This window comes from Poecilia mexicana, unplaced genomic scaffold (genome assembly GCF_051168715.1).
Source record: "Poecilia mexicana isolate PSO_F unplaced genomic scaffold, ASM5116871v1 scaffold_2, whole genome shotgun sequence".
NCBI classification, from domain to species: domain Eukaryota; kingdom Metazoa; phylum Chordata; class Actinopteri; order Cyprinodontiformes; family Poeciliidae; genus Poecilia; species Poecilia mexicana.
In genome coordinates, this window is record NW_028263371.1 from 308133 (window position 1) to 334378 (window position 26246).

Genomic DNA, 26246 nt, shown 5'->3' on the forward strand with positions numbered 1-26246 from the left:
AGTGTTTCCTAACCCTGGTCCTCAAGGCACACTGACCTGCATGTTTTAGATGTTCCCCTGCTTCAGCACACATGATTTCAATTGACGGCTGATTAACAGCGTTCTGCTGAATTGCAATCATCTGAATGGGGTGTGCTGAAACAGGGGAACATCTAAAACATACAGGTCAGTGTGCCTTGAGGACCAGGGTTGGGAAACACTGTTCTAAAGAACCAGCAGTATTGAAACCTCAAAGTATTGGTACAATAGGTTTGAGGTGTAATTTTATTAAGATCTTGGAGACAAATACCTGCAGCTGGTGTTCTGGCACTGTGCCTTAAGACCAAATGTACTAAATATCAGCAGTTACATTAAGTTAGGAGTTCTCTACTAAACAGCTACTGCCCCCAGCCATGCTCCAAGGCGATGCATGAAAAACGCAGAACACAATCATTTTGTATGAAACTACAGACAATGGAACACTCTGTTAGAAATAATGCTTAAAATTAGATCATAATATACGTTCAGCAATCCCTGCTGGTTTTTAAGATGAATTTCCAACATTCCATTTTGGTAAATGGGAGAGTAGTGAGTAAGCTACACACACACACACACACACACACACACACACACACACACACACACACACACACACACACCCACACACACACACACACACACACACACACACAAATTAGGCAAAGTCAGGATATATATTACTGCAATTATATTAAAAATAGCTTTAAAAACAGTTGACAACTTTAAATTGTCTTTTGCATACATCAGCAGCAACTAAATACTTTATAGGGTGTTCGTTATGTCTGAAGAGCACTAAGCTGTTAACATGTTTAATGTATTTGTTGCACTGAGTAGTTTTTATTGAGGTCAGAAAACTGTATTTCTGTCATGACCTTGACTGTGTTCAGCAATTTCTCCTTTTTCACACATCTCCCCTCATGGAATTCAGGTGGAGGTGCAGAGGCAGTCTCACCTCATGTTTTTTAAGTTGGGAAAGGTGCCATGGCGACTCAGAAATGCTAGACAAAGTGCCACTGAGCAGGAGAGAATTGTTCCTCTGTGCATTGTTAAAAATATGATGAAAGGAGCAGGATCAAACAGTTCAGGACTTCAGATATTATTAGGTTGCAGTAATAATGAGCCAGATTTACCGGCAGGTTTATTGTCCTCTTACTGTCTAGAGATCTTGACTGTTTTATTAACATGACATCAGAAATGATCTTAAATATTCAGTTCGACTTTGAGGTTCTTACCATCATTTCACTCAGGGAAAAGGCAAACCTCAGACAGAAACAGCAAATACAGTGGCTATAAAAGGTTTGCACATCCCTGTTAGGATGACAGGTTTTTGCCAGGTAAGAAAATGAGACCACTGTAAAAACATCGACATGAAAGGATGATGGAGACAACTGCAGCTTCACCATGGCCACCTTTATTCCAGGAACTGTTCACAACCTGCCAGAAAAGAGCCTACCCCATACAAACACTATCACCCCCTGTTCATCAGCGTCAATCGACTCCGCACTGAGGACTGTAACTATTGTGTTCTCTTAAGCAATCATGTTGCAAGCTAAGGTTCTAGGTGGGCAAACAGCTGATCTATGATTCGTCTACAACAGGCAACTCCGTGAAAAGAATACACACACATACATACATACATACATACATATATATATATATATATATATATATATATATATATATATATATATATATATATATATATATATATATATATAAAGGAGAGGAAGAAAGATAAAGTGGCACAGGGAGAAGGGGAGAGAACACCGGGAACTAGGAAATTAATCCAACAGTGAAGCAAATTAAACATAAATAAACTAGAGTAAATAGGAATAACTAGACGCAAGAAAAGGAACAAACTAGAATAACTAAGAAAAGACTGAACAGAAAAAAGACTAATCTAACCAAAGTAAAAAACTAACAAAATAATAATGAGACTACAACCAAGTCAATCTACAAAACAACCTAAGACTTTAACAGATTTGGAGTAATTATAAAATACTGGACCAAAAATTCTGGGATGAGTTGATATGACACATGAGCAAATACATAGAAATACTCCCTTTGCTACACATTGAATTGTTCACACAAAAAGACACATGTGTGGTACAGGGTGCATGGACAAGCTTTTCCCTTGAAGCTTCTTTGAAAAGGTTTATAGAATCTTAAAATAGCAGAGTGGTCCATGAGCAAAGGGATTAAAAAGAAAAAAGACAGAGCGACTATTGAGCTGCTGTAGTGTGACATCACACAGACAAATACACCACACCACAACCCTGCCATTGCCATGGCATTGTCCTCCCCAACTGGGGCGTGAGAGAAGGAGGAGAGCAGAAGCAATGACAAGAGAAAGGGGAACTGGGATAAGGCTGCTGAGATATGACAAAATGAAAGGGAGCAAGTAAAAAACACAGAGGGTTGCTGTGAAATAGGAGGTCAGGAGACAGTGATGCAGGGGAGAGGATGAGGAAATATATCAATGCTCTGAAGGAGGCTAACTTCTGTGGGATGACTACTGCACTGTGGCATGTTGGAGGCTGAGCAGAGATGAGTGCTGACATACTGGAAGGATTTGTGAAGTATTATGTACACACACCTTTACAGAAAAGTCCTGCAGAAACATTGGTGGACAGTAGGTGTAGTCAAAGTAATTCTCTTAATGTATGTGACACTGTTAAATGAAAGCAGCATCCTGCTGTTCAGTCATACAGCACAGGCAGCCAACAGGGGACATCAACACTGTGTATACTAAACCGCTGCAGCAGCTCTGCCGAGCAGATATTGATATCTCCAGCAGTCATTTTTAGTGAGCAAACAACTGAGACTCAGCGCCAGCATGGGCAGAGAAGACGAATAAAGACACAAATGGTTACATGAGGGAATTTACTCTGCAGACAAGATTTTCCAGAAAAGACTTTTGTAATTTGAACACACTGTCAGTGGGTCAATAGACCAAACATAAACAATCCCCCCACACAGATTATGTCTGTGGCCTTGGTAAGGGAAATTTAATAGTTGGAGTAAAGTTTTGCAGTAGGTTTTTATGATCGTATTGTGATTTTATTAATAAGCACCACTCCTTCCTCTTTATGATAACCATATCATCACCACTATCCTGGAGCTACAGAAGAGAAAGCTCTATCTCCTTCCGTTTTCTGTCTTTCATTTGGTTTGATCACAGGACCCTAATGGAGGCGTGGGGACGAAGACGTCAGTGTCTGCCCACATAGAGATCTGCAGGTCGAAACAAGGATCTTGAAATGCACCTGATAATCAACCAACAATTTTTTCAGATATTCTTTCTGTATGGCTATCATTTCTGGTGCAAAAATAAGTGCTTTAGTTTGTTCTTCACTTAATAGAAGAAAACTGCTGGCCATACAAATTTTGATTGTATTAAGGTATTTTTGTAACATATGCAGTTTCAAGAATTTATTTACAAGGAAAGAAATTAACAGCTGGATAGCGTCACTATACCAATGATAGGAAATATCCCTAAAGGATAAGAGTGTGGGACCAAGAGGGAGTAGATGAAGTAGAAGCAAAAATGGCCCCAACGTCCATCATCTGGAAATGCAAAGAACGATCAAAACATCAAACCTGCAGTGGCCGTGCACCAAAATGAAGAGCAATAATCAGAGAAGTGACCAAAGGGCCCGTGGTACAGTCAGAGGAGTTGAGTTGGAGAGATCCAAGGTACTAATATGGTTAGAAGAGTCAAAAACTGAATTTTGACTGGAATAAAACTAACGCTGGATACCCAACCTCACTGTGAAACATCCACTACCTTCCAGCAGGACACTCACTAAGCATGAAACCAAAACAACAATTAAGTTTTTTCAGAACATACTCAAGTGTCTGCCTGGTCAAAGTCCAGATTTAAATGCAACTGACAATCAAAACTATGATTCACAGAAACTATCCAATCTGACACCTTTAAGTCTCATAAAAAAAGAATGGGCAAAGAAAACAAATCTCTAGATGTGCATAAAGATATGCACAGATTGTCATGGTTGGGTTGTTTTGAGAGATGGTGAGAGTAAACGCAGGAACCCAGGTAGTGAAGAAATTATGAATTTAATGATAAGAGCTCAAACACAGTCCATACACAGGCGGCACAGCAGAGATTTAGCACACAGCTAAGACCGGTAGCAACTGAGAAGCTAAGGACTGGGGAAGCAAGCTAAACCTATAAAGTTCAACTGTGAGGGCATGCAGGCAGACGAACAATGACGTGACGTACACAACGAACACACAACAAGCATCTAACAAACTTCTGACATCTGACAAGGATCCAACAAGAGACAAAGATAACGGGTGGGTTTAAATACACTGGGAGGGTAATCAAGGAATGAGACACAGCTGGGATTAATCAACAGGGGAAGACGCAGATACAGAGACTCTCAGGAACAGAAACTGAACACAGAAAATCCCTACAATTAATACACAGAAACACAGACCATGACACAGATACCCTAAAAGCCACACTAACATTCAGTTATTAATGCAGCAAAAGGTAGTTCTGCAAAGCATTTACTCAGGAGGGTCTAATGGAGTTTCATGTGACATTCTTCAGATATTTTAATGAAAAATGTCAGAAACCAAGGAACCTTTTCCTTCAACTTTATAACTATGGTTTGTCTGTCACATAAAATCCCAATAAAATGCACGGATTATTGTAACTGTTAAATGACAAAAGGTTAAAAAGTTAAAGAATTAAAAGAATTTTAGTAAGAAACTAAGTTTTCATTCGATTTATTTTAAGTCTGAGCTTCTCCTTGTCAAATTTAAAAAATATGAGTTTTTAGATTTATTTCACCAACTTGACTAACGCAGTCATACCTCGACCGCTTCATTCCTATAGATGAATTTATCAGTGGCCTGCAGGTAAAACGAAACAACGGAAAAGCTACAGCATTCAGCCTATCTCTGAGTAATGCAATGCTGAGTCATGTTGAGTATGTTTTGTTGTAAAAAAACAGTTTAGCCGCAGAATAATTTTTTTCGCAACATCACACATAATGTCACTCAAAGGAAGGAAGCATTATTTTCCTGTTATCACTGGAACCAGATGTAGCAAACACATTTTAAACTGGTGACTTATTCTGACTTCTGGAAGATGATTTCTTTTATTTATTTATTTATTTATTTATTTTAAGATAGCATTCATTTACTTACCCTGAACTCCGTTGAGTTCAGGGAACCCAAGTTGATGTCTGTATTTTGTTGAGTCAAATCACTTCTCTCAAAAGTCACAGATGACGCCTTGGATTAATCCCAGACAGACAATACATTGTGCCTTGCTCAGCTAGTTTTCAGGAATATGGCTGAATATAAATAAAAGTCTTAACTTTAGCTTGACTCTCTAGCCAGAGGAGGTCATGCTCTGTGAGAGGGGTGGCGAGAAAACCATAACTTTTTCTTATTGGTATTGGAAAAGGGCAATTTGTACCCAAGAGTAAAAAAGGGCCAACTTCTTTTCTTTCCCTCACGAACACCACTGGTTGTAAGAATAAGAGTTGGCTGGGATGAGCTGGAGTGATTGCTGCAGTGTTAAAGCAGCTTAGGCTGTTGGGGCTGCACAGCAGCATCGCCAGGCAGGACCATGAAGACCAAGCTGCTGGACAGCAGCTGCTACTGGAAGGAGTTTTCCTTCAGCGGTCCAGATAACGGTGGTCTGCTTTCATATGACACCAGGCCAACGTTACGCAGAAATTTCACCACAATATGGTCTTGTTTGAAAAAAAGAGAAATGTTGAGATCATAGCCTATTTACAAAAAGTGGTAGAGAAAATTATTCTAACGGTTATTTATATTGTAATGCCTATATGAAACATTAAAGTTACAGATGTCACAAGGATATTTTTCCCAGACATGACTTTCAGAACTGTTGATCTGCTGGACAAACGGTTCTTCTGCGCAGTTCAATGACAGGTCGAAAAAGAAAAAGAAAATGAAAAAAGGCCAAGGAAGAATTTTGAACGACTTTCATAAATGCTGTACCAATTATTTAAGACCATTCCAAAATATTACTATGTTTTTTCCAGAACTGGTTCAATTGCTAAGCTAGATCTTCCACGGAAACACCTGTTCTCAGTTAACTCTTAAACATTTTCAGTCCTTTAATATCTCTTTTGTAAACCCTGGAAATGCTGTGTAACTCTTATTTTTTCAGGTACTGAACAGAGATCACCAGTCAGGATGGAGAAGACTTCATAAATTCTGATAGTTCAGCGTTAGTAAATTAATCTTAAGGTTTGAGGGAGTCTGTTTCAAGGAATTTTGTGATTTCTGTAAATTCTTTTGCAGTGCTCACAAAATATTAAATCAATTGTTTTGAAAAATGAAATGTTTACTAACTTAGCTGTTTATGGGAACACAATGATGAGAGGCTGAGCTGGTTCTTTGGCTATGGAAAGTCAATCCAGTTATTTTGTAGAACCAGTGAGCAACAGGCTCTACTGGCAATAAGCAACACAACTGCTTTGCTGATAAAGTCTGGCTCCTTAAAAGCAAAGCACAAATTAATTAAGGGAAGTTTAAAACTTTGTACAAAAATCGAAAATAATTAGAAGTGACAAAACCTTCATTGCAAGATTTTATTTTTCTAAAATAAAACACTCCACGTACTTTGTATTCTGCTGGAAATAAAACTGGTTGCTGCATGGAAAAGCTTCCACCATGTTGAAATGTTTGTGCAAATGAACTTATGCTGAGACGAGGACTTTCAGCAGAACATCACTCAGTGCTCTAATGCTGTACTTTGGCTGTGTTTCCCAAACTGAAACAAGTAGTTGTAATTGTAGGAAATAACAGACAATGGTTGTCCTTAATCGAGCTACTTCTAACCAGCCAATAAAGTCCGATTCCTTGGTGGGTACATAGAGATGCAAAGCAAGCCATTGCAGTTCTGTCAGGTAAGCAAAATATGGTTTCTATAGGATAAAGGATTAGAAGACACCTGTGGCTCACTGAATTGGCCTTACGGGCGAAGAGTGAAATGCTTATAATGCTAATCAATGTTGGCATTTAGTGAGGCCCTTTCTTTACGGCAGTGTTTCTTAATTCCGGTCCTCAAGCTCTGCTGCCGCATTTATTAGGTGTTTCCCTTCTGCCACACACCTGAATTGAATCTGTGGGTGATTTAACAGGCATCCAAGGTATTTGATGGCTACAGAAGAGGTAATGCAGTAATTTGGAGGAGTTGTTCTGAGACAGAGGTACCTGTAAAACATGCAGAACAGGGGGCCGGAGGACTGGAATTGACAAACACTGCTTTACTGTAAGATGGAGTTTCTCTGAGAAAAGCAGATAGCTGCAACTTATACAACAGTTTAAATGTTTTGAGGAATTTATTCAGCAGTTTACAGAAAATAATATGAATGTATATACAGATTCCTACTGCTAGATTCAGCAATGTGTGCAGGAGTGTTGATTCTTTCCACAGTGATTATTGATGTTGCAGCTTTAGCTTCATGCTTTAATAAAAACAGAGCACAGATGATTGCAAATTATTTAAAGAGACATCTGAAGGATACTTAGCCAGAATATGCAATTGTCACACATTTAAGTAAGTCAGATAATACATTTCAGGTGGTTTCCTTTCAGACAGATCGTTAATGAATGTTTCTTTAAATAATGGTGCAGTTTGATGAAAGTTTGTTTAAGAAGCATGGATCTGAAACTTTATCACATGCTGAACTAAAGAGCTGTGATAATGTTCCTTTAAGAAAAAGCAGTCCATGCTGAAAGTTGATGATGAAGTCTGCCTGAAAGGCAGGTCAAAATAACTTCACAAAAACAAAAACAACATAAGTAGTGAGGCTGCACATCTTATACTAGTTACAAACTTAAGAAGAAACATTATTTTTGTTCTTGAGGAAGCCTGTGGTGAAGGAAGTCATGTTGCTACTCGAGTAAAGTAACACACCATCACAAACACACCATCCCCACTGTGAAGCCATGTGATGGCAGCATTATGGACAAGCCTTGGAAGGCTTGTCAAGTTAGAAGGTCAAATGAATGCAGCAACATAAAGGGAACTCCTGGAGGACAATTTGTTTCCATCTGCAAGAGAAGTATTTCTTCTGAAAACATTTATTTTCAAGAAAGACTTTGACCTGGAGCCGCAGCTACACAAAAGGATTGAAGACAATAAGCCGGATGTTCTGGATGGCCCAGTCAAAGCCCAGATCTCAACTGGATACAGTTTGTGGCAGGACTTGAACAGGACCACTCATTGCCGATTCCTACACAACCTCACACAGCTTAAATAGTTTTGAAAGGAAGAACTGAGAACTCATTACTTAACACTGAGCTGTTCAGATGTACAAGTCTGACTGGAACCTGTCCACACAGACTCTGTACTGTGACTGCAGCCAAATGTGCATCTGCTAAATACTGACTTGAAGGGGGTGAATATTTATGTAATCACCTATTTTATGTTTAATGCGTTCATTCAACTAGGGTTATTTTGAACAAATAAGAAATGGGCTTTTTGTAGTTTTTAGTAAGGGGAGGGGGAGTCAAAAAACACCTTTTGTTTATCATGATTGTTATATAAAAGCAATAAAAGGGTAAAAACAGTCCCAGGGACTAGAGACTGAATACTTTTTCTAAACATTTCTGGTACATTTTCTAAACAAAACTGGTATAAAAAAGCAAGTGTCTGGTATTTTAAGACCTCTCTGTGTCATTATTGCTGAATATTTCTGGTATGTACTGATGCATCTCATAGAATAAGTTATTTTTAACCAAAAATGTTTTCATCAAAATTGCACTGCTGTCAGCAGGGACTCATGCTTTCCAGACACAGACAATGGCAAATACAGCAAGATGTTTATGAATTTTTTTCTTTTTGTTATTTCTGCATCACTGTTTTGTTTGTGTTTGTTTTTTTATGGCTGTGCTTTGAGAGGCCATGTTGGATTAGGTTTACTGCTGCCTTTAATCTTTCATATGTTAGCCAGTTTGTTATGGTTAATCTTGTCTTCTGCTTCCCCTGCATATTCACACTTGTCAAGAAGATCTATCTCTAATTAAACTTGAGCCAGTGGATTCTAGATTCATAGTTTCTAATACATTTTATGTTTCTGGCATCATGATGAATTACATTTTCTGCTCCTGGTCTCCAAGGCATAGGTCTTTTCACTTTCTGAAGATTAAGTACACACATGACACTCTGCCATTCAATAAAATTTAGGAGATTTGGTGACCCAACTTTTAATTGGCATTCTCTAACAGTGAACTTTAGACATTTCTGTAACTATTTGCAAGATAAAAATGGGTTGTCATCTAGCCTTTCTTGTCAAAGCTGAAGTCATTTTATTCTTTTAATAATGGTTCTTACCAAAGACATGGGCAAATTAGAAAAATTATGACTTTCTTGCAGATGTTTTCCAACTGGAAATAAACGAAATATCAGCCTCATTTGAATGTCTTGTCTTTCCCATTTTGAAGAACAGCTAGGAGAAATGGTCATCCTTTGTCACAAAATATGTTTAGACCAGGGAAAATGAATGCCATTGAAAATAAAATAATGTTCATTGAAACTTTGATCAACTTAGGATAAAGTACCTTGCCCGAAGGTACAACAACTAAGACAAACCAGCAACCCACTGGTTACAGGACTAACGCCTCCAGCCCCATCAGTGCTGGTGCTGGACGGACCACCATTCCTCTAATTGTGAGACAACTAGCACCATCTGGCTGGACCTCTGTTGAATTAGGTCAGTTACTTTAAAATGAGTGAATATTTACGTAGTTACTTTTTTGTTACACTTTTTGTTTGTTTTTATCTTGTTTGATTTGTAAAATAAATATAATAAAAAAATTAGGGGGTGAATACCTTTAACATGCACTTTACCTGTTTTTTTTTCTTATAGAAAATTTGGTAACATTTTATTTGAAGCGGTGTGCATAGGACTGACATGACACCACCGTAAACATGACATAACACTTGTCATGAACATGAAGGAGTCTTCATAAATGTTTATGAGTATTGTCATGAAGTGCTATTCGGTAAATAATGACAATATTAATGCAAAGTTGACACTTTTACTCTTAATGAAAATTAGCATTAGAAGTTTTATTATTTACCAAATAATGCAAAGTAGGCACTTTTAATAGACTTTTAGTGAAACTTTGCTTTAAAAGTGTGACTATGGGGTGCTGTGGTGGCGCAGGGGTTAAGCATAGTCCAAATATGGAGGCCTTAGTCCTCGACTCAGCCGTCATAGGTTCAATTCCCATCCTGGTGACCTTTGCCATATGTCTTCCCCCTTCTGTCACTACCTTTTTTTCTAACAATTCACTATCAAATAAAGGCCACTAGAGACAATAAAACCTTTTTTAAAAGGTGTCATTATTTACAGAATGACAACAGTCATAAACATTTATGGACAATCCTTCATGTTCATGACAGGTGTTATGTCATGTTTATGTCAGCCTTATGCACACCCCTTCAAATATAGTGTTACCAAAAATGTAACTTCTTGCTATTGTTCTAAAAGTTGAATGTATTAAAGGCTTTGGTCATATTTTTATCAGGTACCCCATTAACTTTGAAGGGTGTTGTAAGTGATGCTTTCTAACGAGTAAGGCACCCCTTAGTTTTTAACACTAAGACCAGATGTTCCCTCCAGTGCAGATGGAAAGCTTTTCAGTGTGAATATATGTAGCCATACACAGCCTGTAATACACACAGCAGGAGCTGGGTGTAAGAAAGTATATTTTCTAGACATTTAATCAAAGCAGGGCTCAGATTGTTGGACAACAGTGTTTGAATGAGAAGAAATAAATACTCAACAGCAACTGTTAACAGCTGCTGCTCTGCAGAGAAACCAGGCTGTGTTTGTCCTTCCAGATGTTAGCTGTGAATATGGAGGTTCAGTCATTTCTTAGTAAAAGACAGAATTTTTATTGTGTTGTTGAGGACCTTTGCAAATTTAGCACATTTCTCTGTGGAAATACATCTTTTAAAATGCAAATGGTAAGACTTTTTTTTTTGTTAGGCCATAGCAGCTGTAGCTTCTGCATAGAAAAACAGAATTATCTCAGACATGCCACCAGTTCCGTTTGCTCTGCTCCTCAGCTGAGCTAGAAGGAGTTCGATCTCAAGACCTGTGATGAAAATGCAGCTAGAGAATGACAGCCAGTATCAGAACTGAGGGCTGGAGTCTGTTCTTTATTGTCACTACACTAACTGTATCATCCCAGCTACTAACTGTATTTTTCTCATAAACCAAGTTAAGAGAAACTTCATTCGATCTCACTTCATAAGATTTGATGGCTAGGGAGATTTTCTAAAACTGTGACTTGCAGATCTTTTTGTATCCTAACTACCTGAGAATAACAGCCACAGATAAAATAAGCCAGGAGGTTAAGACAATTAAAAGACAATACACGGAGAGAGGCAGAGAGACAAAGGGAGAGTGAGAGAGAGACAGACAGAAAGACAGAGAGATAGAGACAGAGAGAAGAGGAAGACATAAAAGGTAGCAGAGGAGAATAAATTAGAGGTGAAAGCATTAAAGGAGTTTGGGAGTGAATGATGCAGCAGTGTGTCTTCTGCTAGTGACAGCAGGTGAGGGGAGCAGGTGTAAAATATTAAAGTAGTTCAGCAGAAAACCTAGGCAAATGGCCCTACCAATATGGGACATCCCGAGCTGGGACACACAGCCTCTCCAAACCACACACACCCCTACATACACACACATACACATACACACACACACACACACACACACACACACACACACACACACACACACACACACACACACACACACACACACACACACACACAGACACTGAGAGTAGCATCCTGCCATGGAGGTAGAGCAAAGCAGAAAGAACATTCATGTTTAATTAACAACCCTCCATTTCAGCATGTTAGTGTTCTTATGCTACATACTGTGACCTCCTACCCCTCCCCCTGCCCACCCCCCCACTCCACCCCAACACACACACTAAGAACTGGGAAGTAAAGAGAATAGAATAAGAGTGCTGGCGGAGGAAGAGCAAGCGCATATGGGGATGGGGCAAAGCCAACAACATGTCTTAGTTCCCAGAGTGGTCTCTTGGCAATGTAAGAACAGAATTCCCAGCTAATCTAGCTCATCTCTCGGGTTTCCACGTGCTTATTTTTCTTGCCCATACCACATTCCCTGAAGCGAATGTAAGAGCACATCATCCAGCCCTCTGTATACAATTATTCACTGTTATGCACTAAAATGCATAACAATGTGCTCTTTTACAGTGAAAACAAAGTTTCACTGGAAGAGAGTGAAAGGTAGACACTACAAGAAGTCAGACCAAAGAGTGAAAGCTCCCTGATGATGACCATGTGGAAATGAAGACAGCAGTCCTGGTAAGTCTCCAGAGGTGTGTTGAGACCACAGTTTGTTTCATGAAACATAATTCCTTGTATATCTGCAAATCACTGCCTTCCTTCAGGTAGGTATCTGTTATTTGTGTTTGATTTAAGTGTTGTTAAAAGGTTCAGGGCCAGAGTTTTATGAAACAAAAGAAATATTTCCTGTGCATTTTGACAGCATCCGGTTGACTAGAGGCGCAACAATATGATTAAGAAACATAGAGAGAAAGCTAGCTAGCTGCAGCTAGTCACGTCTTCTAACTCATAAACATTTAAATAAATCAGTGGAAGTGAGAGTTGAAAGTACAGTGCTTATTACCTTCCAAAAAGAGAAGAAAAGAAAAAGCAGAAAATGTGGAGCAGGAATGTGACATCATGTTCGAGGTATTTTAAAAATATATCATGAATATATTAATTTTTTGGCTGCATCACCCACCCCTTGCATGAACATAATAAAGTATAACCAAAGTTATTGTTAAGTTAGGTAAGGTAGTTTATCCCTGGGTAAAACTGCAATAACACGACAAATAAAAAATATAGATATGTATTTCTAACTAAATTTGTTCAAATTCTGCATAAAAACACTAAGACTAAACTAAATATATTTTTAAAGGATTTTACTTCTTTTAGTAGAAATCTTTTTTTTTTTTTTTTTTAAATAAAGGCTTTCTTGAGTAAGGTTCTGTCTCCACAGTATTTATCAGTTTTCAGGGGGAACCAGCAGTGTCTGTTTCTGTTTATGTGATTCACAGTGATGGGTCTAAGGCTTGCTGAATAGCTGATAAAGATGACAACTGGAGAAAGCCTTTACTTGAAATATGTCATAATCATGACAGTTAAGTTTACATTTTGGCAGCTTAACGCTGCTTTAACACCAAGTATTTCACACTTGTTCTGCCCGCCTCCGTGTGCTGTATGTCCATTATTTTAGAACACTGAGCCGCTTGCTTGAATCTTAAACTGAATCGTAAATCTTCTTTCTGGGCAGCATCACTTGATATTGTGCTCCTTGTGAGGAAATCTGTCTAGAAAATTACTAAACACAGCTTAAAAGCTAAATGTACCTTGGGAAGAGTATGGATTGATGCTGCTTAAGTATAAAATTGATTTGAAAGAATCTTAAATGAATGTGGCTGTGGAGCTGGTCAGGCTCCTAACAATGCCTTGTTTTTTTGTTAGTCCACAATAATAAAAGTGAATTATTCAAGTTCTGTCTCCTGGTACCACTGATCTATCAGAGCAGAAAGCAGGTATAAAGCAGCATTTATGCAGCCGAGACATAATATATTGAGGCATTTTGTCTTCAGAGCAGATTATGTTTGTTGGTGTAAGGCTGTTATGTTGTGTAAGTTTTCACAACACTAATGCCTAAATGTGTTTGATGCTGTGAAATTAGTAGGGAGCTAATAAAGCTGCTGAAAAGCGCTGAGACATTGTTCATTGTGGTGCTGTCGCCATCACAGTTTGAGTGTCAAACACGACACATGTGGCAACCTCACTGAAAATCCATGGCCTCCATAACTGAGCTTGTGTTTGGCACCAAGACTGTGACACGTTAATACATCTGATGAGTCTATTCAATGTTTTAATCAGACAATCTGCAGAAGAATAAAGGCCACAGCTCTGAATAATGATTCATTTCTTCAGCAATTTTTCAAGCAAACTTCCCCAACTGTTTCTGACTAAAGGTGTATTAAACTTAATTAAAAATTCACAATCAGAAATCAGACAATTTTTTCCATTTAAAAAGCTTTGTTACAGCTAAACATGACTGGGAGTGGAGATTCCAGGATTTCTTTATCCAGAAGACAATAAGCTGCTGGGATTTCATTTACTACTGTATGAGAACAGAAAAACATAAACTACTACTGTATTCAAAAAGGTAATAATGTCTTTCTTAAAAAAATTAAATTAAATTAAACTTACCGTAGGTCATAACCATGACACCACTATGTATTTTCCACTTAAATCCAGTTAAAGACCAGATGGTCATTGACCCCTCACACATTTTTCTCTTTAAATGAATCTCCTATGCAACCAAGAGAAAAGCTTATAATGTCTATTCAATGATTTACTGTCTCACTGTGATTTTTTACCTCTCTGGTAGTTGGCCCTTACTTTAAACCAGACAGAAAACAATTATTTTATTTCTAGGACAGGCCCACAGGAACAGTTTTACAGGCTGGTTAGTTACCGGCCACAAACAGTGGCGCTTCTCAACTGCAAGCTGCCAAAAAAAGACCATATGGTTGTACTTTTGGCCACTGAGCAGTTCAATTAGAGCAGTAGGGGCTTAAGTACCTTGTTTAATGGCATCTTAACATTACAGATTAAAGACAAGACAGACATCTTTTATTTAGTTTTTCTGTCATTGTTCTCAGCAGGAAGTTTAAGCCACTGACCTTCAAGTTGCCACTGCAGTCCCCAAACCTTCAAACTCACTCCCACCTCTCTCCCCCACTTTCTGTTTTACTTCTTATCTTTTCTCACACAGATACACATACACACACATACACACCAGTGCCTGATCCCCAGTCAGTTTCAACTTCAAAAGACTGCTGTATTGCAGCAGTTATTGGTTCCTGTCTTTTGTCTTTTGTGCCCTGAGAGATTTAAAAGCTAAACAACCAGTTGTGTTTTTATCAAAGCTTCTTCAGTTTGTCTGTCAGTCAGAAAGCTCTACAGTCAGTACCAGGGGGAAAATTCAGATAAGAGAGAGATATGAGATATGTCCACCCGTAACTTTGTGCTGAGTATCGACTAAAACAAAACAAAGCCCAAATAATAAAGTACATCTTTATTTCTTTTATGAAAACAAAAAATCTAGCTGGTGACCTGCTAAGTAATGACATGATACAGCTATTTCCACCTCCTGCTTCAGTCTTGCTTTGCTCAGCTTCAGTCCAGACATAAAAGGCTTTTTTACAACAACGCATGATTGTCTGCTAAAATAAAAGTTAAACACTTGAGAATGCTGTGTGTTTTATAAAACATCTTCCCCTGACTGTACAAAGACACTACAGTGTGTGGATTTGTTATCTACAGCATCCATTTATTAACATCACATCCATCTGGCTACTTATTCAACATAGGAACATTTGAAAAGAGTTAAGCAATAAAAGACAGTTTCATCTTTTCCTTTTTGATTGTGTCCAAGCTTGTACCTGTATAAGACCTGTATCATCATAGTCATATGTTTTCTATGTGCATCCTGCTCCAGTTCTGACCAGCAATGTTACTCTGATGGATACATGGGCATCGGCACAGTTATTCACAAAGAAAACTTTACATAAGTGGCTTCAATGGATAATACATTATATTAGCCAGTGATCATGCATTTTTCTGAACATAACAGTTCTCATTTTCTCCATGATGGTAAAACATAGATAAAACTTTATCTCAAGAAAAATGTGGTTTGGCCCTGAAAAGTCCCAACACAGGCCATGTGTAGTAAAAGAACATTTTAATGCTGAGATACCATCTGCAGTCAAACGTCTTGTCTCAAGATTTTTATCAAAATGATAAAACATGAAAACAGTGTTGCTATAGCTAATTGTCTGTAAAAGATAATTTGTTCTTTCCTGATGACCTTTAATTCAATTAATTTTAAATTCAATTAAAAAAATGTTATTTATCTCCAAGGGACAATTAAAAGAGGCACAGGGGGATACATAAAAAATACAAGAAAAAACAAGCAAATAGTCATCACAAATGACACTTAATGGTCTGACTGTTGACTCGCTGCTCTACCCCTCTGTTTTGACATGAAATGTGTTTTATGCTCACCCATTAGCTGAAGGTGGTTTGCTTCTTTAAGCCAGGCCAAACCTTTTGAGACTAGAAGATAAATTTTCTCACCAGCTGCCTGAGATCTACCACATGACACAAATGTATAAAAATTGCTCATCGTCAGAAGCTGGTTGCGAACCAGTGGGTGTCAATCAGTTATGGTAGATCTAAAATTTGGTTTGATGATCTAAATGTGAGAGAATACAGACTGAATCCAAAGAGCACTGTTAAGTTAAAAGTACATCTTCTGAAGTTGGGATATTTTTCCTTCAACAGGTTCCAGAGGAGTCACCTCAAACCAAATGTTAGACTGGGTTTTATTTCAATGTCATTTGTGAACTTTAGCTCCCCACTTTCAATAGTGGAACTATACAGCTTGAAAATGCTTGTAATTTTGGAGAAAATCTCATTAACATCAATATTTCCACTAAATAAGAGACGAAAAGTAATTAGCAACATCTTTGATAGAAAAAAACCCAGGAGGTTATAAGTGCCCATATCCTTTGTCTATGGTCCCAATACATTTCCAAACACTCACCTGACATATTCCATGAGCAGGTCTTTACTTTACAACCCATTAACTTCCTAAAGCCAAGGAAAAACTATAAGTACTGTGTTCATTTCCTGTTTTGGTGATCATGTCACAAAACTATTTTTGGTTTGAAAAAAACCATCACAATGCAAAACAAAAACCATCTTTCATTTAATTTCATTTTCATTCAATTACTGATGTATTGTTTGATGTGTTGGTGCTCTGTAGGAGACGGGAACTACAGTTTTCCTGAGGGTAAATCCCAAAGGGATTAATAAAGTTTTTTATCTATCTATCTATCTATCTATCTATCTATCTATCTATCTATCTATCTATCTATCTATCTATCTATCTATCTATCTATCTATCTATCTATCTATCTATCTATCTATCTATCTATCTATCTATGTGTCATACACAAATGACATATCACTGATGTGTGTTATTCCAAATGCCAAACATTTTGAACACAAAAAGGGTTAAGGTATTTTTTTTGTAGGTGACTCACCTTATCAGCCATTATCATAGAGGCGCCTCCATGAACACCCAAAACTGGAAGCTGTGTCTGAACAGACAGGAAGTCTAGGATCTGGGCGATGGCCTCCTGATCGGTGCCATCAGCAAACACAAGGCCATGGAGACCTTCACGAGACACAAGCCCACAAACCTGAGACAGAGAGAATAAACCCAAGTTTCAACCAAAGGAGTTTACACACATGCCAGGACTGCACAATATATCTTCCATCCATCCATCCATCCATCCATCCATCCATCCATCCATCCATCCATCCATCCATCCATCCATCCATCCATCCATCCATCTTCTTCTCCTTATCCTGGGTCGGGTCACAGGGGTAACAGCCTAAGAACTGAGGCCCAGACTTCCCTCTCCCCAGCCACTTATTCCAGCTCCTACAGGGGAATCCCAAGGCGTTCCCAGGCCAGCCGAGGAACATCGTCCTTCCAGCATGTCCTGGGTCTTATCCGGGGCCTCCTCTGGGTGGGACATGTCCGGAACACCTCACGAGGGAGGCGTCCAGGAGGCATCCTAACCAGATGCCCAAGCCACCTCAACTGGCTCCTCTCGACGTGAAGGAGAAGTGGCTCTACACTGAGTCTTTCACGGATTTCTGAGCTTCTTACCCTATCTCTAAGGGAGAGCCCAGACACACTAAGGAGAAAACTAATTTTAGCCACTTGTATCTGCGACCTTGTACTTTTGGTCATGACTAAATACTCATGACCATAGATGAGGATAGGAATGTAGGTTGACCAATAAATCAAAGGTTTTGCTTTTTGACTCAGCTCTCTCTCTTCACCACGACGGACCAGTACAGCGAGCGCCCGCTTCACTGCAGATGCTGCACCAATCCGTTTGTCAATCTCTTGCTCCCTTTTCCCCTCATTCGTGAACAAGTTCCCAAGATACTTAAACTTCTCCACTTGGGGCAGGACATCCCCCCGACTCGGAGAAGGCACTCTACCCTTTTCTGGCTCAATATCATGGCCTCAGATTTGGAGGCACTAGTCCTCATCCTGGCTGCTTCACACTCAACTACAAACCGCTCCAGCCAGAGGTGTAGATCACAACCTGAGGAAGTCAATAGGACCACATCATCCGCAAAAAGCATAGATGAGATCCTAAGGCCACCAAAATGGATCACCTCCGACAGCAATTAGAAATTCTGTCCATGAAATTAATGAACAGATTTGGTTGACAAAGGGCAGCCTTGGCGGAGTCCAACTCTCACTGGAAATGAACCCAACTTACTGCCAGCAATGCAAACCAGACTCTGACGCCAGTCATACAGGGACCTAACAGCCTGTATCAAAGGACCTGGTACTTCATACACCCAGAGGACCCCCCCACAGGGTTCCCCGAGGACATAGTCGAAAGTCTATTCCAAGTCCACAAAACACATTTAGACCGGTTGGGTGAACTTCCATGCACCCTCCAGGATACTGCTGAGGGTGTAGAGCTGGTCCAGTGTTCCACGACCAGGATGAAAACCACACTGCTCTTCCTGAATCCAAGGTTCAATTATCTGACTGACACTTCTCTACACTGAATAGACCTTGCTAGGGAGGGTTAAGAGTGTGATCCCTCTGTAATTGAAGCAAACACTCTGGTCCCCCTTTTTGAACAGGGGAACCACCACCCCAGTCTGCCAATCCAGGGGAACTGCTCCCGATGTCTATGCAGTATTGAGGAGCTGCATCAATCAACACAACCCCACAATATCCAGAGCCTTAAGGAACTCCAGGCAAATCTCATCCACCCCCAAAGAAGATCTCTTTAAGCACTCGGCGACCTCATCTCCAGAGATTGGAGAACCCGACTCAGAGTCCCAAGGCTCATCTTCTTCAATGGAAGGCATATTAGTGGGATTGAGAAGGTCTTCAAAGTTTTCTTCCCACAATGTCTCAAGTCGAGGTCAGCAGCACACCATCTCCACTATAAACAGTGTTGGTGCTGAACTGCTTCCCCCTCCTGAGACACCAGATGGTGGACCAGAATCACCCCGAAACCATGCAGAAGTCTTTTTCCATGGCCATTCCAAACTCCTCCCACACCCGAGTTTTTGCCACAGCAACCACCGGAGCCGCATGCCGTTTGGACTGAGGAACTGCTCCAATGATCTGAACTCATCAGCTGCTTCCGGGTCCCACAGGCCAAATAGGCCCAGTAGGACTCCTTCTTCAGCCTGACAGCATCGCTCACTGAAGGTGTCCACCACCTTCAGTGAGGGTTGCCACCGTGACAGACACTGACTACATTGTGGCCAAAGCTCCAAAAAGCTGCCTCGACATTGGAGGCACAGAATATGGTCCACTCTGACTCAATGTCCTCCACCTCTCCCTGTGTTCAAAGTTCTGCCAGAAATGGGAGTTAAAGCTCCATCTCACAGGAGACTCTGCCAAACATTCCCAGCAGACTCTCACAACATGTTTGGGCCTGCCAAGTCTGACCGGCCGGCATCCTCCCCAACCACCAGAGCCAACTCACCACCATGTAGTGGTCAGTGAATAGTAACAGTGGCTGTGGAGAGGTGACATTCCACGTCCCAAGAGCCAGCTTCTGCAACTGAGGATTGGATCGCCAGGATCCCCTCCCCCAGCTACCACCCATCCCACACAGCACCCAACCCCTTTCACCCCTCCCAAAGGTGGTGAGCCCATGGGAAGGGGGACCCATGTCTCCTCTTTGGGCTGAGCCTGGCTGCCACCAGGCTCAGCCCAAATGTGCCACCAGGCTCAGCTGGTGCACATTGCCACCCAATGTGCACCAGCTCCAGGCCTGATTTGTGATAACCACAGAACAACAGAAGGGGACCCCATTGAACTTTTGTTAGTTTTAAGTTTAAACGATTATTTTGTTGCCCAAGGGTGTCAGAAGGTTTGTTGTCAAATGTGTGATTCCTTAAAATACTTAAGGATGTAAACCGTTCTCACCTCTATGATTACAGACTTTGGGTCTGTCTGGTTGATCTTCAGGATGAACACAGAGGTTTCCAGTGGATCATCAGGGCGTTGAGGAGGCTGAAGGTTCTGGTCAGCTACTGGGCGTGTCTGGCCTAGAATCACACCCACCTTGAGTTTTGGAGGCTTTTGAGATGCCACAGGCATCGTGACTGAGAAGAGTAGGACCAAGGTCCAGCCCACTACACCCATCATACCCTACAGAACACAGAAAGGCAAATGGTAAGAATTAAATCAATACTTTTGTCCTGAAAAAAACTGTGGCATTAAATGTAAATCCTGAATTGATATGATTTGTGTTCTTCAACACATTAAATAAACTCTGGAAAACATGGAAGAAAATATAGAAAACAGACTGAGAAATTAACAGCATTTCCTTCAAGAAAAATCTATCTGAACATTTTAATAATTTTTGAGCTACCAATGATCGGCTACACACCATCTGAAGGGAAATATCATTATAGTAAGTGTCTGTCAGAAAATGAGGTACAGCCCATATTAAAAAAAACAATTTTATCATTCTGTAATCAATGATAAGTGCCATTACAACAAAAAACAGTTGCATGGACAATTGACTCAGTTTTTAACACTCCAGAGTGTTACCTTTTAGAAAATAAGGTAATTGGTCTGAGGAGGCTTGCTTAGTGCCAGAGCTGGAGAAAACTGGATGGGAGGTTATGTCCCACTAGTTCAGAAGAATTTTGTTTTGTCTGGAAAGACAGTCTCACAACACACATTAAGTTTTTTTGTAGTGCTACGAAAGCATATTTGTTATTAGAAGAGAAAAAGAAAAACACAATGTTGCTTTTTCAGCGCTATTTCCAGGTCAATAAAGCAGTTAAGACTTCACAAGCTCCTTCATAAAAAAGAAAATGCTTTCATTAGTGACAAAATTCCATACATAATTTGTGTAATGCATAGCTGGCTTTTACAGTTGCTATTTTCATACCTTTACTTAAGAAGACTGCATCTACTTTGATGTTTTTTGTATGAAAAAAGTGGCAAAGGCAAATAAGTTTGTGAGTGTTTGAACTAAAATAAGGTGTGGAAGACATCAGTATTTGGAAAAACTATTGCAAGCTTTGCTAAGAGGAAACAAGGTTTCTTTATGGTTATTTAAAGGGTACAACTGCAAAAGCTACATGAAATAAAAGAACACAACTACAATTGTTTGTTTATAATAATCTACTAAGATTAATATTTCATGTGAAGCAAGTAACCTCAACTTTGTTTTTCTCCTAGAGTTCTGCAGAGATGTCCATTTGAGTCTTTGAGGTGTTCCAAAGGATATTTTCAGATTTTAATTTATATATTTTTATTTACAAACTATTTTTCACCATATATATATATATTTTTTCTTTTCTGCCTGGTTTCATGTGTCAATTAATAATTCCAAAAATACAGCAACTTCCAGTATTAATAAGGACAAGGTAACCAAGTCTAAATCTAAAAAATGTAAAGTTCAAATACAAAAGTCATCAAAAATCTGCTGAGGTATTTGCAAACCTGTGGTCTCATGTATAAACCATAATGATCTGCAGGGATGTGTTGGTGATGGTTTATTATCCCCAGCCTTAAAGAAGGAGCCGTGCGTTAACAGTACCGGTGCAGCTGGAGCTGCTGCCTGGTCAGACAGTCATCCCTCAACATGTCTTTATGAATAGAAAGCATTTTAATGTAGTAAATGTACGGAAGCGCATTGCTATCATGCAGTAAAAAAAATTTTTCGATCGCTATCTCGTTATAACGAGTTACGTATCTCGTTTTAACGAGTTACGTATCTCGTTTTAACGACTTACGTATCTCGTTATAACGAGTTACGTATCTCGTTTTAACGACTTACGTATCTCGTTTTAACGACTTATGTATCTCGTTATAACGAGTTACGTATCTCGTTTTAACGAGTTACGTATCTCGTTTTAACGACTTACGTATCTCGTTATAACGAGTTACGTATCTCGTTTTAACGACTTACGTATCTCGTTTTAACGAGTTACGTATCTCGTTTTAACGAGTTACGTATCTCGTTATAACGACTTACGTATCTCGTTTTAACGACTTACGTATCTCGTTTTAACGAGTTACGTATCTCGTTATAACGAGATACGTAACTCGTTAAAACGAGATAATTTTAGGTCCAGGAAGTGGCGGTATTATGCTAGGCTAGTATAGTGACTAACATGAATTGGTCAGGTTTCCCTTCATGTTTGGTCTACAACATGTAGAGATACGGATGCTGCTTTGCACTGTGGTTAAAACCATTAACAGCATGCCTACTCTGACAAGATCCTAAACAGAACGGGACTGCACAGAAGGAGACGTTAGTCCGGTCCTCTAGCTGTGGCGGCGTTCCTGACTGGATCGAAGCTGAAGTTGGCTTTCGATTGTAGCTTCTGATTCGGGAAATGGCTAAAGGGAGATTATAACGGAGGCTCAGATGTATTTGATGAACATTTTCTGGTCAGATTTTTTATTAGAACAGTACACTTGCTGAACAACGGCAACGGCTGTTCGTAACCAAGCAACCGAAATCAACAGAAGGCTAGGTAGTGGCAAAAGACAAAACTAGATCCTGTTAAGCATTCTTCAAAATAAAAGACTTCCTCTCTCCAAAATAAATCATAAATCAGCAAAAGCTGAATGGCCTCCTTTAAGCGTCTTGAGAAACAATCACCTAATGATCCTGATTCATAAATCTCTACTCGGCTTGGCTCCAGCATACTTAAACTTTCTTTAACATAGATCTGTTAATTCCCATTCTTTACGTTTTTACAATATTTTTCTTTTGCATGTTCCACGTTTCCAAACTGAAAAAGGGAAGCAAGCTTTAGTGTGATGGCTCCTACAGCCTGGAATCAGCTCCAGTCTGAAATAAAGATGTCAAAACTGGTTCCACTGGACTTATTTCGAGCAATTCTTAAAAACAGACGAGATTCTCTTAAACGGTGTCACTGTTTTTAAATTCTTTTCTACTGTTTTACACTTCTGCATATAATTAATTTTATTTTGTAACCAGGTTGCTGTGTGTTGCAGACTTCTACCCTGGTCCCTCTTAAAAATAAGATAAGATGTGTATCTCAACTGGGTTTACCTGATAAAATAAAAAAAATAAAATAAAAAATAAATTATAATATTTGTCAAATATTGGTCAAAGATTTTTAATATTTGTCGACAAACAAGGAGCAAAGAAGAGACACCTCTCCTTTACCATATAGGTGACTTACAATAATGTCTTCTAATGAAGACAAAGAGGGTAGATAAAGATTATTGTGTTGCTTTGATAAAATAAAACTCTGAACTTGAAGATAGTTATAGAAATATTTTGTAGGAATATCATGTTTGTTTTTAATTTCTTCAAGTTACATAAATACCTTCCCTGAAAAAAGATCAGACACTTTAGTTATATTCTTAGCAGTTTAAATCCTGCTCTACATGGATGAACATTATATCGGATAGTTGTTGCATTTCTCCCAAATAATCAAGTGTTTTTAGCCAGATCATCATTGTATTTTTCAGAAATGGGTATTTTGTTTGCTTAATTAACCTTTTCCTGCCTGATGAGTACATGTACAAGTCTATAGCAATAGAGATCCAGTGGGACACAATAGTAACCCATGCTGGGGGCTGTCTGGTAGTAAAGTAAAACATTGCTGCCCTGATCTGGGTTGAAATAACATAATAGGTTTGATAATTGTTAACACCCTCTGTCATATGGGCGATATAAGAGAAACAGTTTCATTATTGGGCGTTTACCATTTAAGTGAAGTTGGAAAAAGTTATATTTAGCTCCTTAAAGAAGAAGGGGAGTGAGGAAATTGAAACTGATTGGAAAACATATAAGAATTTTGGCAATATTGTAATTTTTATAATATTGATGTGACCAATTAAGGAGATGGGTAGCATCTTTAACTATTAAACTTTTAAAGCTAACATACTTAGACACTTCCGACCTGGAATAGATTATTCATCTCTGATGCTATGTTGCATCACTATAAATCGGAATCTGAAAAGTTGTTGGCATTATTATCCCAGCTGATGGATCCTTGTAAGCCACACAAAAAGGCAGGTGCTCTAGGACAAAAAAGTGAAAGAAAACAGAAGGTTAAAATAATAACAAATATTGTAAATGTGATAGGAGTTTATTTCTAATGCACTCCAGATGCAAAAATATTTTTAAATCTCTCATTGCTGAGGTTTCAAATCAGATAAAGATTTCACAAATCACAAACTAGGTTTGAAATATTCTGCCATTAGCGTAGATTAGAATAATCTACTCCAGATTTGAAGTGTCGATGTATGTTCGTTTTTAAAGCATAACAAATGATTTCTTAACATTTATATGTTAAATATAATTTCCAGTTACTTATTTACAGTCATATGTCAAGTCATATGTTAAGTATAATTTACATGATAATTATTATTCACCGAATTTAACTTGATTGTACACAATTCCAAAAGGTGACGTGAAAAATAATTAAATTCAAAGCTTTGTGTATGATTTATTTTGGAGAGAGGAAGTCTTTTATTTTGAAGAATGCTTAACAGGATCTAGTTTTGTCTTTTGCCACTACCTAGCCTTCTGTTGATTTCGGTTGCTTGGTTACGAACAGCCGTTGCCGTTGTTCAGCAAGTGTACTGTTCTAATAAAAAATCTGACCAGAAAATGTTCATCAAATACATCTGAGCCTCCGTTATAATCTCCCTTTAGCCATTTCCCGAATCAGAAGCTACAATCGAAAGCCAACTTCAGCTTCGATCCAGTCAGGAACGCCGCCACAGCTAGAGGACCGGACTAACGTCTCCTTCTGTGCAGTCCCGTTCTGTTTAGGATCTTGTCAGAGTAGGCATGCTGTTAATGGTTTTAACCACAGTGCAAAGCAGCATCCGTATCTCTACATGTTGTAGACCAAACATGAAGGGAAACCTGACCAATTCATGTTAGTCACTGTACTAGCCTAGCATAATACCGCCACTTCCTGGACCTAAAATTATCTCGTTTTAACGAGTTACGTATCTCGTTATAACGAGATACGTAACTCGTTAAAACGAGATACGTAAGTCGTTAACACGAGATACGTAAGTCGTTATAACGAGATACGTAACTCGTTAAAACGAGATACGTAACTCGTTAAAACGAGATACGTAAGTCGTTAAAACGAGATACGTAACTCGTTATAACGAGATACGTAAGTCGTTAAAACGAGATACGTAACTCGTTAAAACGAGATACGTAACTCGTTATAACGAGATACATAAGTCGTTAAAACGAGATAGTAACTCGTTATAACGAGATATGTAAGTCGTTAAAACGAGATACGTAACTCGTTATAACGAGATATGTAAGTCGTTAAAACGAGATACGTAACTCGTTAAAACGAGATAGCGATCGAAAAATTTTTTTTACTGCATGATAGCAATGCGCTTCCGTATAAATGTGCAACTTAGATGTGCAATAGTTCCTAATAAATGCAGTGGCACGCTGGCCTTGTCCAACACGTGCTTCCTCTTTGTGAAATAACTGGTAGTCTTCAAATTCCAGCTGAAAGCTCTGCTGTTCAAACAGTATTAACACTTGGATTAATCAATACTATTTTTTGTTTTTGTTTTGTTGTTATTTTTTGCTATGAAGTTTACTATGTTTCTTTATTGTTGTTGTTGAGATGACCTTGTGTGCTATGAAAGGCACCTTTTAAATAAAATATGTTAATTTTATTATTAGAATTACTTGTATTACTACAAGCAGGGACAGTTGCGATGGTTATTTGGACACGTGGTGGGCGTCTTCTGAGGGCGTCTTTATACCAATTCACAAATGGGTATAAATGTATGGGTGGGGACAGGACAATCCATGTGGCACCAGCAGCTGTGCTCCATTTCACTGAATTTGGAATGTATAAATGAAAGTTGTGCAGCCAAATGTGTGCGCACTGCTTCACACATCAGAATTTTTTTGTGCATTGCACTTTTCAAAATTTGTCCCTACAAAGTTGTGCATTCTTTTACACATGAGACCCCTGGTGAGCAACTACAAGAAATGTGTTACTGCTCCAC

The 26246-nt window shown here is 38.9% G+C and overlaps 1 protein-coding gene across 2 annotated transcripts in view; it reads right to left on the reverse strand.

The window, feature by feature from the left end:
• The window catches only part of grin2ab (glutamate receptor, ionotropic, N-methyl D-aspartate 2A, b), a 150605-nt gene that overhangs the window by 89408 nt on the left and 34951 nt on the right, over nt 1-26246 (reverse strand). For both annotated transcript variants that reach the window (XM_088008485.1, XM_088008481.1), the window contains exons 3-4: nt 20169-20393; nt 17224-17382 (exon numbers count right to left, since the gene is read on the reverse strand). In XM_088008485.1, coding sequence (XP_087864611.1) covers nt 17224-17382; nt 20169-20393 — 384 coding nt within the window. The remainder of the gene's footprint in view (nt 1-17223; nt 17383-20168; nt 20394-26246) is intronic.